Source organism: Labrus bergylta, chromosome 5 (assembly GCF_963930695.1).
Source record: "Labrus bergylta chromosome 5, fLabBer1.1, whole genome shotgun sequence".
Classification (NCBI taxonomy): Eukaryota; Metazoa; Chordata; class Actinopteri; order Labriformes; family Labridae; genus Labrus; species Labrus bergylta.
Genome location: NC_089199.1, coordinates 31,027,797 through 31,043,490, shown reverse-complemented (window position 1 = coordinate 31,043,490; position 15,694 = coordinate 31,027,797). Strand labels below are relative to the sequence as shown.

General features: G+C 46.5%; 2 protein-coding genes across 2 annotated transcripts in view; both read right to left on the bottom strand.

Moving 5' to 3' along the window:
* Positions 1 to 15,694, bottom strand: part of LOC136179336 (NLR family CARD domain-containing protein 3-like) — a 373,903-nt gene that overhangs the window by 147,095 nt on the left and 211,114 nt on the right.
* LOC136179334 (NLR family CARD domain-containing protein 3-like) lies at positions 799 to 3,919 on the bottom strand. The gene is made up of 2 exons (XM_065955509.1): positions 2,392 to 3,919; positions 799 to 1,149 (listed from the first exon to the last, which is right to left on the bottom strand). The coding sequence occupies exons 1-2, from the start codon at positions 3,714 to 3,716 to the stop codon at positions 1,002 to 1,004; spliced, it is 1,473 nt and encodes a 490-aa protein (XP_065811581.1). The 5' UTR covers positions 3,717 to 3,919; the 3' UTR covers positions 799 to 1,001.

Genomic DNA, 15,694 nt, shown 5'->3' with positions numbered 1-15,694 from the left:
GCCGGTCGGCGTCTTCAGACGTCATGGTAAATGGAGTCACCTTCGGCCACCTCACGCGAAAGCATGGCATTAAAATTAATGGCAGCTTTCCGTGCAGCGTGGAGGAGATTGGGCTTGCGGTGGGAGAGAAGGTCGGGCACAGCAGCGTGAGGTCGGCCGCTCGGATGAACAGCGCCGTGGTCATCTTCCTGGATCAGGTGGAGAAGGTGAACCGAGTCGTTGAGACGGGCATCACGGTGAACCAAATGTTTGTACAGGTGACTCCGCTGACACAGCCTTCCACCAGAGTCATCCTGTCCAATGTCCCTCCGTTCATAACCGACGAGTTTCTTAGCAGAGAGCTCTCCAGACATGGGAAGGTGGTGTCCCCCATAAAAAAGATTCTGTCTGGATGTAGATCTCAGCTGCTGAAACACGTGGTGTCTCACCGGAGACAACTGTTTATGATACTTAACAATCGGGATGCGGACCTCAACCTCCGCTTCCATGTTCAAGTAGATGATTATGACTACGTGATATTTGCCACCTCGTCGGCTATGAAATGTTTTGGTTGTGGTGAGGAGGGACACACCGTGAAGGCCTGTCCGAGACAAGGGGATCCGGCTCCGCCTGGCCGTGGGGTGACGCCCGGCCCTGTGGCGGGGCTTTCCGCTGCTCCGCCGGTTGCAGCGGAGCGGCGGGAGGCCCCTGCCCCGCGGCCTGAGGCCGCGGCGGAGACTTCATCCGCTGCGGCCCGGACCGTGGCATCTGAGCGGCCGATAGCGGCACCGCGGAGCGCGCCGCGCCGCACCGCTGCTGTGTCTGACCTGGAGCACGGGGTGGTGAGTATGAATGATGTGCACGGTGTGGGTGAAAACAATCAGGGAAGTGAAGGAGAGGTTTTGGGTGATGTGGTGGAAAGTGAGGTGGGTGAAGAAAAGGGGGAAGAAACAGCTGGAAAAAGTGTGAGTGAAGTACAGATAAATAAAGCAAGTGGGGTCAGTGAAACGCAGGAGGGTATGTCAGAGGAGGAAGATGAAACACAGGCAGAGGAGGCAGGTGGGGGGAACAGTAAACTTACATGGGGGGAACAGGTGGAAGAGGCTGAGATGGAGGAGGAGGAAGAGGAGGCAGTGAGGGTCAAATCTGCTTCTAAACGCAGAAGGAAAACTAGAGGCACAAAGTATGAGGCAAAGAATAGCAAAGTGGAGGAGGAGGAGGACAGACAGACAGTAGGGGGACAGGGACAGACAGAGGAAAGTGAAAGTGATGACTGTGTCTGTGCCAGACCGGACCCTGCAGACCCCTTCCCTGATGTCTTCCTGAGCCCAGGCCTGGGGGAACTCACCGGCCCCCTGCTGGCTATAGCACACCCAGAAAAGCTGACAATAAACAAAGCTGCCAAAAAAACCTGGTATATGAACTGTGTGAAGGCGGACTGTGCAACCGCCCCCCCACTGTGTGGTCAAACAGGCTGGGAGCAAATGGAGCCGGCCCACAGTGGAGGATTTTATATAAACCTCCCCTCAAAAAACGGACTGCCGACCTCCAGTGGAGGATTTTACATGGTGCTATTGCCTCCAATGCTTTTCTTTCTGTTCTTAACCCTGCTGTTCTTAACACCTGTCCTTTTTGTTGCCTTCCAGAGACTGAATGTTTTTATAGAGTGCAAGAGGCTCACAAGCTTCTTCTCTCTTTTAACATTGGTTTTTAGTTTTTTTGATGTGGTTTTTACTGAGAGGGTTTTTATTATGGGAGCTGCCTACAAAAAAGAACAAAAAGATAAGTGGCAGCTCCTTAACTACCTTTCAGGTGAGGCAAAAATGGCCATTTACATTAGCAGAAAAAACAGAGTGGAGAACAGAGAGGGGCAGGAGGCCAAAGCAGTGTGGCTGGTAAACATTAGAGCAAGACTCTGGCTAGATTTTAGATTTTATAAACACATTGGAGACTTGGACGCTTTTAAACAGCGTTTGTTCAGTTGTTAATGAAGAATTAGTTTTTGCACAAGTTTTATTAGATAAACTATTTTTTTTTTAAACATACTCAGATTTTAATGCATTAGCACTTTGTTGAACTGTAAAAACTAAATTTATGTAAATAAAGTGTTTTGCAAAAATCAAAAAAATCTCTCTCCCTCTCTTTCTCTCTCCCTCTCTCTCCCTCTCTTTTTCCCTCTCTCTCCCTCTCTCCCTCTCCCTCTCTCTTTCCCTCTCCCTCTCTCTCTCTAAAAAAAGACATATTTCACTCACAGCATTTAAAGCAGCTCAAGAGAACTTATAACAAAATACAAGTGACTGAAGAGTTTGTTAAACACTGATAAACACTGTTTTCAAAAACCTAGATATTGTATAAGATATATTTGAAGAACTAAACTTATCTTTACTCATATTTAATCACATCTGGACTTACTTTGCCTTCCTGCAGTTCCTCACAGCTGGAATCAGTCTCAGTCGTCCCTGGTCTGATGTCTTGTACTTCTTCAGGTTCAGCTCATCCAGAACCTCCTCTGACATCTGCAGCATGTAGCCCAGAGCAGAGCACTGGATCTCAGAGAGTTCCTCCACTGATCTGTTCCCTGACTTCAGGAACTCTTGGATCTCCTGATGGACTGAGAGGTCGTTCATCTCTGTCAGACAGTGGAAGATGTTGATGCTTCTGTCAGGAGAGATATCATCACTGTTCATCTTCTTCAGGTTGTTGATGACTCTCTGGATCATTTCTGGACTGTTGTCTCTCCGACCCAGCAGGACTCCTAAGAGTCTCTGGTTGGACTCCAGAGAGAGGCCATGAAGGAAGCGAACAAACAGGTCCAGGTGACCATTGTTACTTTTCAGGGATTTCTCCATGGCACTCCTCAGGAAGTCATCCAGGGATGAGTCATCACTTTCAGGAGTTTGACAAATTATGTTTTTCAGGAAAGCCTTCACTACACCTCTCTTCCTGTTTGTCAAACAGTGGAACATGTAGACTGCAGCCAGGAACTCCTGAACGCTCAGATGAACAAAGCAGTAGACTGTTTTCTGGAAGATCACACACTCTGTTTTGAAGATCTCTGTACAAACTCCTGAGTACACCGAGGCCTCTGTGACATCCAGACCACAACGCTCCAGGTCTTCTTTATAGAACATGATGTTTCCTTTCTCCAGATGTTCAAACGCCAGCCTCCCCAGCTTCAGAAGAACTTCCCTGTCGGCCTCCATCAGCTCATGTGGACTTGTCTCACGTCCCTCATCATACTTGTTCTTCTTCCTCTTTGTCTGAACCAGCAGGAAGTGTGAGTACATGTCAGTCAGGGTCTTGGGCAGCTCTCCTCTCTGCTCTGTGCTCATCATGTGATCCAGAACTGTGGCAGTGATCCAGCAGAAGACCGGGATCAGACACATGATGTGGAGGCTCCTGGATGTCTTGATGTGTGACATGATTCTGCTGGACAGATCTTCATCATCACTGAACCTCCTCCTGAAGTACTCCTCCTTCTGGGCGTCAGTGAAGCCTCGTACGTCTGTTAGCCTGTCAACATATGCAGGAGGAATCTGATTGGCTGCTGCAGGTCGAGAAGTTATCCAGATGAGAGCTGAGGGGAGCAGATTCCCCTTGATGAGGTTTGTCAACAGTGTGTTTAACGGTGATTTCTTTGTGACATCAGACACAACCTCCCTGTTTTTGAAGTCCAACGACGGTCTGCTTTCATCCAGGCCGTCAAAGATGAACAACAGTTTACAGACAGCGAGCATCTCTGCTGTGACCTTCTGTAATGTTGGATGGAAAACACGGAGCAGCTCAAGAAGACTGTACTCCTCATCTCTGATCAAGTTCAGCTCCCTGAATGAAAGCAGGATCACCAGACTGAGGTCTTGGTTCTCTGAGCCGTCTGCCCAGTCCAGAGTGAACTTCTGCACTGAGAAGGTTTTTCCAACACCAGCGACGCCGTTTGTCAGAACCACTCTGATGGGTTTCTGTTGGTCGGGTTGAGCTTCTGTCTTTTGGTTCTGTTGGTCGGGTTGAGCTTCTGTCTTTTGGTTCTGTTGGTCGGGTTGAGCTTCTGTCTTTTGGTTCTGTTGGTCGGGTTGAGCTTCTGTCTTTGGTTCTGTTGGTCGGGTAAGGCTTTAAAGATGTCCTGACACTTGATTGGAGTCTCATGGAGGGTCTTCTTTTTAGAGTCTGTCTCAAGCTGTCTCACCTCATGTTGGGTGTTCACCTCTTCACTCTGTCCCTCTGTGATGTAGAGCTCAGTGTAGATCCTGTTGAGGAGGGTTCTACTTCCTGTTTCATCACTTCCTTCAGTCACATGTTCACATCTCTTCCTCAGACTGATCTTAAGTTCATCTGTAACCTCCTGCAGACCTCTATCTGCTGAAAGAGAAGAAACATATCCTGAGACTGGATTTATAAAATGATCAAATGAACAATTTTCATTATTACACATTAAGCAAACTGCATGACACAAAAAACATCCCTGTAATAAATGTGTGCTGCTACAAGAGAAATAAAATATACTGAATATAAACTGACAGCAAGAATCAGATAAAATGTAAATGTTTCATTTAACTATATATCAATGAAAATACTAACTGCTCTGTCTTGTTTTTAGACACAATGACTTCAGTCTTACTTATTACAGTGCTGGACTTACTGGATATCTGCAGTCCTCCTCTTATTTTAGATCGTTCTCCACACTGGGGACAGGAGGACTCTCCTGATGAAGTAGACTGGTCCCAGTATGAGGTGAGACACTGTCTACAGAACCAGTGTCCACATCTGGTAGAAACTGGATCTCTTGGGACACACTGACACAAAGCACAGCTGGACAGCTGCTCCTCCACAGAAACAGACCCCTTTGTTATTCTGTGGAGATAAGGGAAATCATAAAGCCGTGAAAACTGACACTGACATTTAGAAACCAGTGGTGGACTGAATCAAATAAAGACACAAAACGTTTTAAAAAGGTGTGCCATGTCCTCGGCAGTGAGCATGTGCAGAAGTCTGTCTGTGTAACCATAGAGTCTACCATCTGAGTCCAATAACTGATCTACAAGTGTGATGTTATTTTCAACCAGTTTTCAAAAAACAGGGATTCATTTTTGTAGAGAATGTCCTTATTGTTCCAGATGTAATATCTGTGTGGAGAGAAGTTATGTTTCAAGATGAGAGACCAAGTCAAGAGTATCTGTTTATGGAAGTTGGATAGTTTGATCAGGATTTTACTGATATTATAGTTGCACAGTAATAAAATTCCAGGCCACCAACTTTAGAAAAAACATCATTAGGAATCATATTCCATAGAGATGTTGGGTTATTTAAAAATGTCTCAGCCTGTTCACTTTGAATGTTAAGAGCTGTGAAGTCTAAAAAGTTCAAGCCCCCACATTGACTCGTGTTTATTTTCACGTTCTTTTTAACATAATGTATTTTGTTTTTCCACAGAAAGTTAAACAACGTATAATCAAATCTTTTGGTTACATTTTAGTCAACATCCAAAGATAGAGCCGGATTAGTGAGTCTGGAAATGCCCTCAGCTTTTGAGAGAAAGGTCCTTCGTCTCAGAGATAAATCTCTTTGTAAACAAGAGTTTTATCAACGATGGGATTCAAATTTAAGGTGCACCTTATATTTTGCTCCTTGGTGATAACTACTCCCAGGTATGTGACCTGGTCATTCACCGGATTATTACAAATATGGGGAACATTACAATCTTTAACAGCCATAAGTTCAAAGTGTTTAATATTTAGGTTGAGACCTGAGACCTTTGAAAAGTTATTAATCAGCTTTATAGAGAGCTGCACACTGAGCATGTGCAGGAGCTGTGTCACGACCTGCACACTGAGCATGTGCAGGAGCTGTGTCACGACCTGCACACTGAGCATGTGCAGGAGCTGTGTCACGACCTGCACACTGAGCATGTGCAGGAGCTGTGTCACGACCTGCACACTGAGCATGTGCAGGAGCTGTGTCATGAGTTAAAAAAAGAAGTACCGTAAAATCTGAAATATAAGTTGCACTGGTATAAGACGCGCTGTGTTTTTGAAGGTCTCTCAGAGAGAAAATAAAGTTCACACTGTCTTCCTGCGTGACAGTTTTTATTGTGTTCAGCGAAGTCCAAAACCTGCAGTTACTGTTCAGCTCTGTCACCCTTTTAGTCTGTTTTCTCTTTGTGGAGTCTGCTCTCCTACCAGCTACAGTACGGTAGTCGAGCTCTCAGCCTGCAGGGAAAGTTGTGAAGCAGAGACTCCTAGCTTGTGAGCTCTCTGCCCGACTCCACTTGTTTCTCTTTAACTTTAATAAAGGACTCTTTCAATCAAAAGAGCGTTCAACAAGGTTTATTTATGGAACAATATCCTACAGTTTTCTGTAAATTCATTATTATGACCTCTTGAGGGAAAAGTTTAGAAAAAGTAGCGCAGCCAGACTGGTCTGTGTCGCTGTCTTTCCCAGAACAGCGTGCAATCAGCTCTTAATACACTGAGGGCCTGATTTACTAAAGTCCCAAGTAAAGAGTACTAAACTGTGTGTTCACTCCAAAAAATTGCACGTTTGGTGAGTGTGTGTTTTTCGGGTGATCAACTAAGAAAGTTTGCGTGAATGACACCAGGTGTAAACCTTGTGGAGGCGGTACTATTTAAGTTGGGTTTTTGTGTGTTCTACTGGTTTACGTCATGGAGAGTTTGGACGGAAAGCAGAACGACGGCAAGCGCAAAATAGGTATCAGTGGAAGAGGTAAATGAACGTCCAGTATTTTTGAGTTATAGCAGATAAAACTGAATATTACAAAAAGAAAATTTGGCTCATAAGAAAACCTCTGCATTAAACAGGGCCTCTGTTTTCTTCATCTTTTGAAGATGAATTGTCATACATTGTGCAGGAGGTGTGAGCTGTGTCCTCTGTGGCGCTCAGACGTGACACTCGGCACCTTGTTGAGCACCAGACAGCTGGCCAGCGCTGTGTCTGATCGGACATAAACGCTCTTCCTAAGAGTTATCTAAGACGGGGGCACAAGCAGTGGTGAGGTCCCCCCAGTCAAGCGTAGCAGCAGCGGGCTTTAGAGGGAGGAGACGAGCGCACTATGGAGAGGAGCGCACCAGAGGACACGAGCTGGGGGAGAGACGCACAACCCGAGAAAAAGGAAATCCCAAGTTTAAAATAAAATGTTGGTGAGAAGAGGGAAATAGGAAGAAATAAACGTCAGTGTTGAGATTCTTTAGAATGCAGAGGCTGTGAATGTTCAGTTTTGTTTAAATAGGCAACAATATAGTTTAATCATGGTGTTTCCTGCTGTCATTCCAAACTTATTAACATGTGTGGGGAATAACATGATCTGTATGTCTTCTTTTGTTGTGCCTATGTCTCCTCCTAACTTCAATAACAGCAGTCTGTTGTGTGTAACACTGGTCTCCAGGGTTAGCACCTTCTTTTCAAAGGTGTTAAATTCAGACACCGTCACAATCACCTCAGTTTTTGTCAGGCTTGGTAAATCACAATGGCCCTCACTTATCAAACGTATATACGGCAGAAAAATGGGTTTACGGTCATTTCCACGCAAAGTTCGGCACTTATCAATTTAGACGTGAGCGGAGGGTACGCTCAAATCCCACAGCAGGTCTCAGTTTGTGTACGCAACTCAGTGTGGACTTGCACTGCAGCGAATCTGTCTGTGTCGGAGAATAATTAGATCATACTATAACAGTGCTTGTTCAGACGGATAGATAGAGGTTCACAGATTTACTGTTAGATCAGATATCTCAAATGTATTTTATATTACACTCCACCTCTAATGATCTCTGTAGGCTACATCGTTTTATAAATAATGTTGAGCAGCGCGAGCTGTCAGGTGATTTCTGTAATGTGTGTTTTATTTGATTAATTTTTGTTTGTTTAATCGATTTACTTTAAAGATTAGAGAGGTTGCTTTCAGTAAATACATCTTAAACGTTCAGCGCACAGGAATATCACTGCAGAAAATACTGAGACAAATTAAAACAGAAAAACTAAAAACATTTACTTTAAAAGGACAGAAAAACTTCCAGAGGATACTCAATACAACTTTTAACCTCTGAAATATGAAATATTTAGGAATTCAAAACATTAACATTAGATCATAACTTATCGGTATGTCTGGAGATTAAAATAATAAATACGCTGATGTGCCACATGCGTAATTGCGCACAGCAGACGCACATAGGCCAGAGACTACATGTGACATAATAGCGAATAAAGAAATCCGGGGGCTCTAAGACGGAGTCAGGACCTTCTTTTATGTAAGAGTTAAATTCTTATGTTTGGAAAGAAGGCTAATCGGATGAGAAGTGCACATTGCACAACGTTTGATCAAACACTTTATTCATGTGATGCAGGACGTTTCAGGTTTCTCTTCTCTTTTAAAGACTCATAAATGGCGAGCTGCCAGTGCAGCTGACGTTATCCGACACAGATGCAGGTTCGCCTGCACCACTCGTGCCTGATATTGAGGCTGAATCAATGAAGGAAGCCACTCGCGCCACGATCTGGGATAATTTCAGGTGGGGTATGGCTGGCGTCCTCCGGTCCGCTCCGGGAGCTGCTTCTTTTAAGACCTGCAACACTAGGCCACATCCAATACAAGATGGCGGCGCCCTGCTCGGCTGCGGCTGCAGTGGCTCGTGATAGCAACAGGAATATAATGGCAAATAACCCAGTCAGTTCTGATAATTTCACAGTAAACCTGCAGCGTAGTTACTCTAAAGTAATATACGACCGCCAGGCAATTTAAGTTGTAGGTAAATCAAACAGTTTCAGTCCGGTAGATGCGACTACTCTGGACCTTCTACGTAGCCTCGGAATACTACGCTGGCTACATCCAGCGGCCTGTGAAGCAGCGGAGCCTCGTACCAGCGGAGTCCGCCAGCGGAGGAGACGGAAGCGGTGTGACCGGAAGCAAAAACGGGGATGCCGAGCGGGGCTAACAACCAAGCTAAAAGCTAACCCGCACAGAACGCCGCTTCCTTCCATCATGCTTTCTAATGTCCGCTCCCTGGAGAACAAACTGGACTACCTGAATCCCTGAGGCCCTTTTATTTACCCCGGGAATTCACTGTTATGATCTTCACAGCAGTGTACATTCCTCCCAGTGCAAACACCAGAGAAGCCCTGAATGTTTTATACCGCTCCATCAGTGAACTGCAATCTACACATCCAGAGGGAGTTTTCATTGTGGCAGGGGACTTTAATCAGGCCAACATGAAAACTGTGTTTCCTCATTTCCATCAATATGTGGATTTTGCAACCAGGGGTGGGAGCACGCTGGACCCGGCCTACAGCAACATCAAGAAGGCATTCAAGGCTGCACCCCGCCCCCACCATGGCTCCTCAGACCATCTCTCTGTGATGCTAATTCCTGCATACAAGCCCCTGCTGATCAGGAAAAAACCCACAGTGAAGCAGGTGAGGGCCTGGCCTGAGGGAGCTATGGAAGCATTACAGGACTGCTTTGAATGCACGGACTGGGACATGTTCAAGGCGGCTGCTATGGACAATCACCAGACGTGTGTGGAGGAGTATGCCGAGTCTGTGTCTGCATACATTCAGAAGTGCATGGAGGATGTTAGTGTGATCAAGAATGTCTCCACACGGGCCAACGAGAAACCCTGGATGACTAGTGAGGTACGTGCAATGCTGAAAGCCCGGAACGACGCTTTTAAATCTGGCGACATGGTGGCACTAAAAACAGCCAGAGCCAACCTGAACCGTGCCATAAAGGTTGCAAAGCGTGCTCACAGTCTGAAAGTGCAGGACTTCTTCAAGGACCCCACAAACACCAGACGAATGTGGCAGGGCATCCAAGTCATCACAGACTATAAAGCTACTCCTCCCCCCTGTGACAACAACATCAACTTTCTCAACGACCTCAACAACTACTTTGCGAGGTTTGAGGCACTCAACACCACTCCAGCGAGGAAATCTATTCCTCACTCCGATGAGCGGCCAATCAGCCTGGACACAGCTGATGTCCGGAGAACCCTGAGGAGAGTGAACACCCGGAAAGCAGCGGGCCCTGACGACATACCGGGACGGGTGCTGAAGGAATGTGCTGACCAGCTGGCTGGGGTTCTCACAGACATCTTCAACACCTCGCTGATCCAGGCTGTGGTACCTTCATGTTTAAAGACTGCTACAATTATGCCAGTGCCTAAAAAATCCACAATCTCCTCGCTCAATGATTACCGCCCTGTAGCACTAACCCCCATCATGATGAAGTGCTTTGAGAGGCTGGTAAAGGACCACATTGTCTCCAGACTTCCCCCCACATTCGACCCGTACCAGTTTGCTTACCGCCCAAACCGCTCCACAGAGGATGCCATCTCCTCTGCACTCCACCTGGGCTTACAACATCTGGAAGAGAAGGACACACATGTGCGGATGTTGTTTCTGGACTTCAGCTCAGCGTTCAATACAATCATCCCGCAGCATCTGGTGAGCAAACTGGCCCCCCTTGGTTTCAGCACCCCCCTATGTAACTGGCTGCTTGACTTCCTCACAAACAGACCCCAGTCTGTGCGGGTGGGCAACAACACCTCCAGTGTCATCTCCCTGAGCACCGGCTCCCCTCAGGGCTGCGTCCTGAGTCCGCTGCTGTTCACCCTGATGACCCATGACTGCTGCGCCAGGTCCACTACTAACCACATCGTGAAGTTTGCAGACGACACAACAGTAGTGGGCCTCATCCGTGACAACAACGACATGGACTACAGAGAGGAGGTGAAACATCTGGTTGACTGGTGCAGAACCAACAACCTGACCCTGAACGTTGATAAAACCAAAGAGATCATCGTCGACTTCAGGAGGCACCAGCCCAGCCACACACCACTCCTCATCAATGGCACAGCAGTGGAGAGAGTTAGCAGCACAAAGTTCCTGGGGGTGCAGATAACAGACACTCTGACCTGGTCCCTTCACACCGGCGCTCTTGTGAAAAAAGCGCAGCAGCGCATGCACTTTCTGCGTCGGATGAAGAGAGCACACCTCCCTCCTCCTATTCTCATCACCTTCTACAGAGGCACTGTAGAGAGCATTATAACAAACTGCATCTCCGTCTGGTCCGGAGCCTGCAGTGCCTCCGACTGGAAGTCCCTGCAGAGAGTGGTGAGGACGGCGGAAAAGATCATTGGGACTCCACTTCCTCCCATCCAGGAGATCGCAAAGATCCACTGTCTGACCAGGGCTCAGAAAATCAGCAGAGACACCTCCCACCCCCACCAAGGACTGTTTTCGCTGCTGGACTCTGGAAAGAGGTTCCGCAGCCTCCGAAGCAGAACTTCCAGGTTCTATAACAGCTTCTTCCCACAGGCCATAAGACTTTTGAACAGGAAAAAATAATCCCTCCATTCCCCCTCAAACCCCCACACAGGACTACCTCACTGGACTGTAAAACACAATATAACGTGCAATATATTTATCTGTATAGTGTTTTTCTTTTTATATCTATTTATATCTGCACCTTATTTTTATTTTTTATATGTAAATACATGCTGCTGTTTCTATCCTGCACTACAACGGGCCAAATGCAACGAAATTTCGTTCTTATCTGCACTGTAAAGTACAAGTTTGAATGACAATAAAGAAAGTCTAATACGGTCTAATCTAATAATACATTGTAGCGTTCGTATGGTCTGACCAGGTTTTTCAAACTGAAAGTATAAAAATAATTATATTATATTAATGCGTGTACTAACTTAACTTGTTTGCATTTTCTGCTTTCTAGGGCAGAAACGCCCCATATTGAATATTCATTAAGTCAAACGTGAGCAATGGTCAATGCGTGTTGTTTTGTTCATATGAAAGATATATGATATATATATATATACATATATAGTCCTCACTGCGCTCCGTTAGTAGATCACTTAACACATTTCTTGCGGGTGGTATCAAGTTTGCACACGTTTTAAGACACACAAACCTTTAGTAAATCAGGCCCAATGAATGGGGATCGTTTTTTAATCGGGTCCAGCCGCACCCAGTGATGGTGACTTCTGCACCCGCGGTAATGATGGCTCATGTGTCAACATTTTATACTGGTATATTAGTAAGACCCAGCCAACTTTTAAGATGAAATAAAAACAGGTATTAAAAGTGCATCTTACACCGGATTTTACGGTACTTCAGTAAAAATCTCATTGTGTAGTCATGTTAGAAAACATTAAAAAAGACAAACAAAGAGTGGACACAACAGAAAACATGATTGAAAGAAAACGATCACAGCAGATCTCACTAAACTTCAGGATCAGTTTAAAAGACTACTTCCTGCAGAATCACAGAGAAGACGACTAGATACACAACCAAAGAGTCAATACTGAAGTCATATTATCTTATCTATAAACATATAATACATATATATAATCCTTAGTATGTTGTTATGAGTTCAGTGACTTTCTCTGTATGATCACTGTGTGCAGGTTGATGATTAAAAACAAGAAAATCAACACATTATGGTGTTCAGGACTCTTTTTTTTGTTTGACAGTTTGGTGATTAAAAAAAGTTCTCTTACTGTGGATCTGAGGGTCCTGGTTCATTACTGAAGACTAGAGGAAGAACTTTAGACTGGTCACTCTTCATAGAGAGACAGCTGGACAGAAGAGACTCTGCTCTGTCCTCCTCTTTGTCCCCTCGATCACTCATCTTCTGATCTGAGGGTCCTGGTTCATTACTGAAGACTAAAGGAAGACCTTTAGACCGGTCACTCTTCATAGAGAGACAGCTGGACAGAGGAGACTCTGCTCTGTCCTCCTCTTTGCCCCCTCGTTCACTCATCTTCTGATCTGAGGGTCCTGGTTCATTACTGAAGTTTAGAGGAAGATGTTTAGACCAGTCACTCTTCATAGAGAGACAGCTGGACAGAGGAGACTCTGCTCTGTCCTCCTCTTTGTCCCCTCGATCACTCATCTTCTGATCTGAGGGTCCTGGTTCATTACTGAAGTTTAGAGGAAGATGTTTAGACCGGTCACTCTTCATAGAGAGACAGCTGGACAGAGGAGACTCTGCTCTGTCCTCCTCTTTGTCCCCTCGATCACTCATCTTCTGATCTGAGGGTCCTGGTTCATTACTGAAGAGTGGAGGACGACGTTTAGACCGGTAACTCTTCATAGAGAGACAGCTGGACAGAGGAGACTCTGCTCTGTCCTCCTCTTTGTCTCCTCGATCACTCATCTTCTGATCTGAGGGTCCTGGTTCATTACTGAAGAGTGGAGGACGACGTTTAGACCGGTAACTCTTCATAGAGAGACAGCTGGACAGAGGAGACTCTGCTCTGTTCTCCTCTTTGCCCCCTCGATTACCCATCTTCTGATCTCCAGATTGATCAGAGGACAATAAAAGACGTTCATGCAGGTAAAACAACCTGAGGACAAAATAACAAACAGGTGAGATACAAGCAGGAAAAATGTGAAAGACGGAGATGGTCAAGTCGCCACATGTCATTACCTGATGTGATCCTTCATTTGATTTTCTCTTCCTTCCTGTCTGTCTAAGTACCTGATGCAGCACCTCAGTGCACTTTGTTTTGATCCTAACATGATTTGTCCGTCTGATCTGCCCTGAATAATGCCAATAACAAGACATTGAGTCTTAAACTTTAAACATTAAACTAACATGTTAGTATTTAACAGCAACCATGACCTTTAGGACATTTGTACAACTAGAAGTGTATAAAACAGGGTTGGAAATCAGCACTCGTCACATACGGGTGTCTTTTTGCAGTGGCGGGTGAATTTGCTCAACCTACCGACCACAGTGGCAGAGCGAGGGTCACAATGGTGCTCTATATGCTGGAATGGCTTTGCTTGGTGTAACATGATTAACAGAGCACAGACTAGCATCTCTTTAACAGCGGGTCAACCAGCAACCTGCGAGCGGAAACAAAAGCGAGGTAAACGTGGAGGCATAAGAGCGAGACTGGCTAAAATACCACACAGGTCCGCTCTTCCAACTCTTCTACTGGCAAATGTAAGATCTCTGGACAATAAAATGGACCATATAGAGCTACTGAGAGCTGCGCACCGCGACGTGAGGGGCGGCTATGCGTACATTTTGACAGAGACATGGCTGAACGAACGCACCCCAGACTCCGCCGTTCAGCTTGAACAATTCACATGCTACCGTTCGGACTGAATTCTTATTAAAGGAGGACAGAAAAAAGGTGGTGGAGTCTGTGTTTACATCAGTGATGCTTGGTGTCGAGATGCTGCTGTGGTATGTAAACACTGTTCACCGCTGGCGGAGTTTATGATCATTAAGTGCCGTCCTTTCTATCAACCGAGCGAGATAACACAGCTGGTCGCTGTGTATATTCCCCCACCACCAACAATGCTGATAGAATCGACGCACTTTGGGAACTTTACATCGCCATCAGTGAGCAACAGACAGCCCACCCAGACAGATTTTTCATCATCGCTGGGGATTTTAACCATGCAAATCTCAAGACGGTTTTACCCCAATTCCACCAACACGTGACCTTTCCCACAAGAGAAGGTAACATTCTGGACATGATTTACACATCAGTTAAAGGTGCTTACAAAGCTTCACCCCTCCCCCACATTGGTCACTCTGACCATATCAGTGTAATGCTAATGCCAGCTTACAGACCCAGGGTTAAAGTCACCAAACCAGTTCTGAAGCAGGTATGTGTGTGGCCAGAGGGGGCTTCTGCTGCACTACAAGACTGCTTTGATACCACAGACTGGGAGATGTTTAAGCATGCAGCCAGCTACAACAACCACACAGACATTGAGGAGTATTCTGACACTGTTACCTCCTACATTAGCAAATGTATTGCTGATGTTACCACCACCAGAACCATCACCACCCGGGCTAACCAGAAGCCATGGCTGACAGGAGAGGTACGCGGGCTACTGAGGGCCAGGAACACCGCCTTCAGAGCTGGGGATGCAGCCTGCCTGAGAAAAGCGAGGGCCAACCTGTCCCGTGGCATCAGGACAGCAGAGACACGCGGAGCCTGTGGCGTGGTATCCAGACCATCACGGACTACAAACCCAAGCCACAGACCTGTGACAGCAACACCTCTCTGCTGAACGACCTCAACAACTTCTTTGCCAGGTTTGAAGCACACAACAGCACGCCCCCACAGAAGACCACCCCCCCTCCCCACGACCAGACTCTGTGCCTGACTGCAGCCAGCGTGAAGAGAACCTTCTCCAAGATCAACACCCGCAAGGCTGCAGGTCCAGACAACATTCCTGGCCGTGTGCTGAAGGACTGTGCAGAGGAGGCAAACTGGACCAGCTGGGGCTCAGCACTTCCCTGTGCAACTAGCTGCTGGACTTCCTCAGCGAGAGGCCTCAGACAGTGTTGGTCGGCAGCAGCACATCAAAAACCATCATGAGCACTGGGGCCCCCCAGGGTTGTGTGCTCAGCCCCCTGCTCTTCACGCTGCTGACCCACGACTGCGCTCCATCCTTCAGCAGCAACCACATTGTGAAGTTCGCGGACGACACAACAGTGGTTGGTCTCATCTCCAACAACGATGAGACACACTACAGGATGGAGGTCAGCCAACTGGCCACGTGGTGCAGAGACAACAACCTCTTCCTGAACGTCGACAAGACCAAGGAGGTTGTTGTCGACTTCCGGAGAGTCCCCACTCCTAAACCCCCACTGACCATCGACGGTGCTGCTGTGGAGAGAGTGAGCAGCACCAAGTTCCTGGGGGTTCACATCAGTGAGGATCTC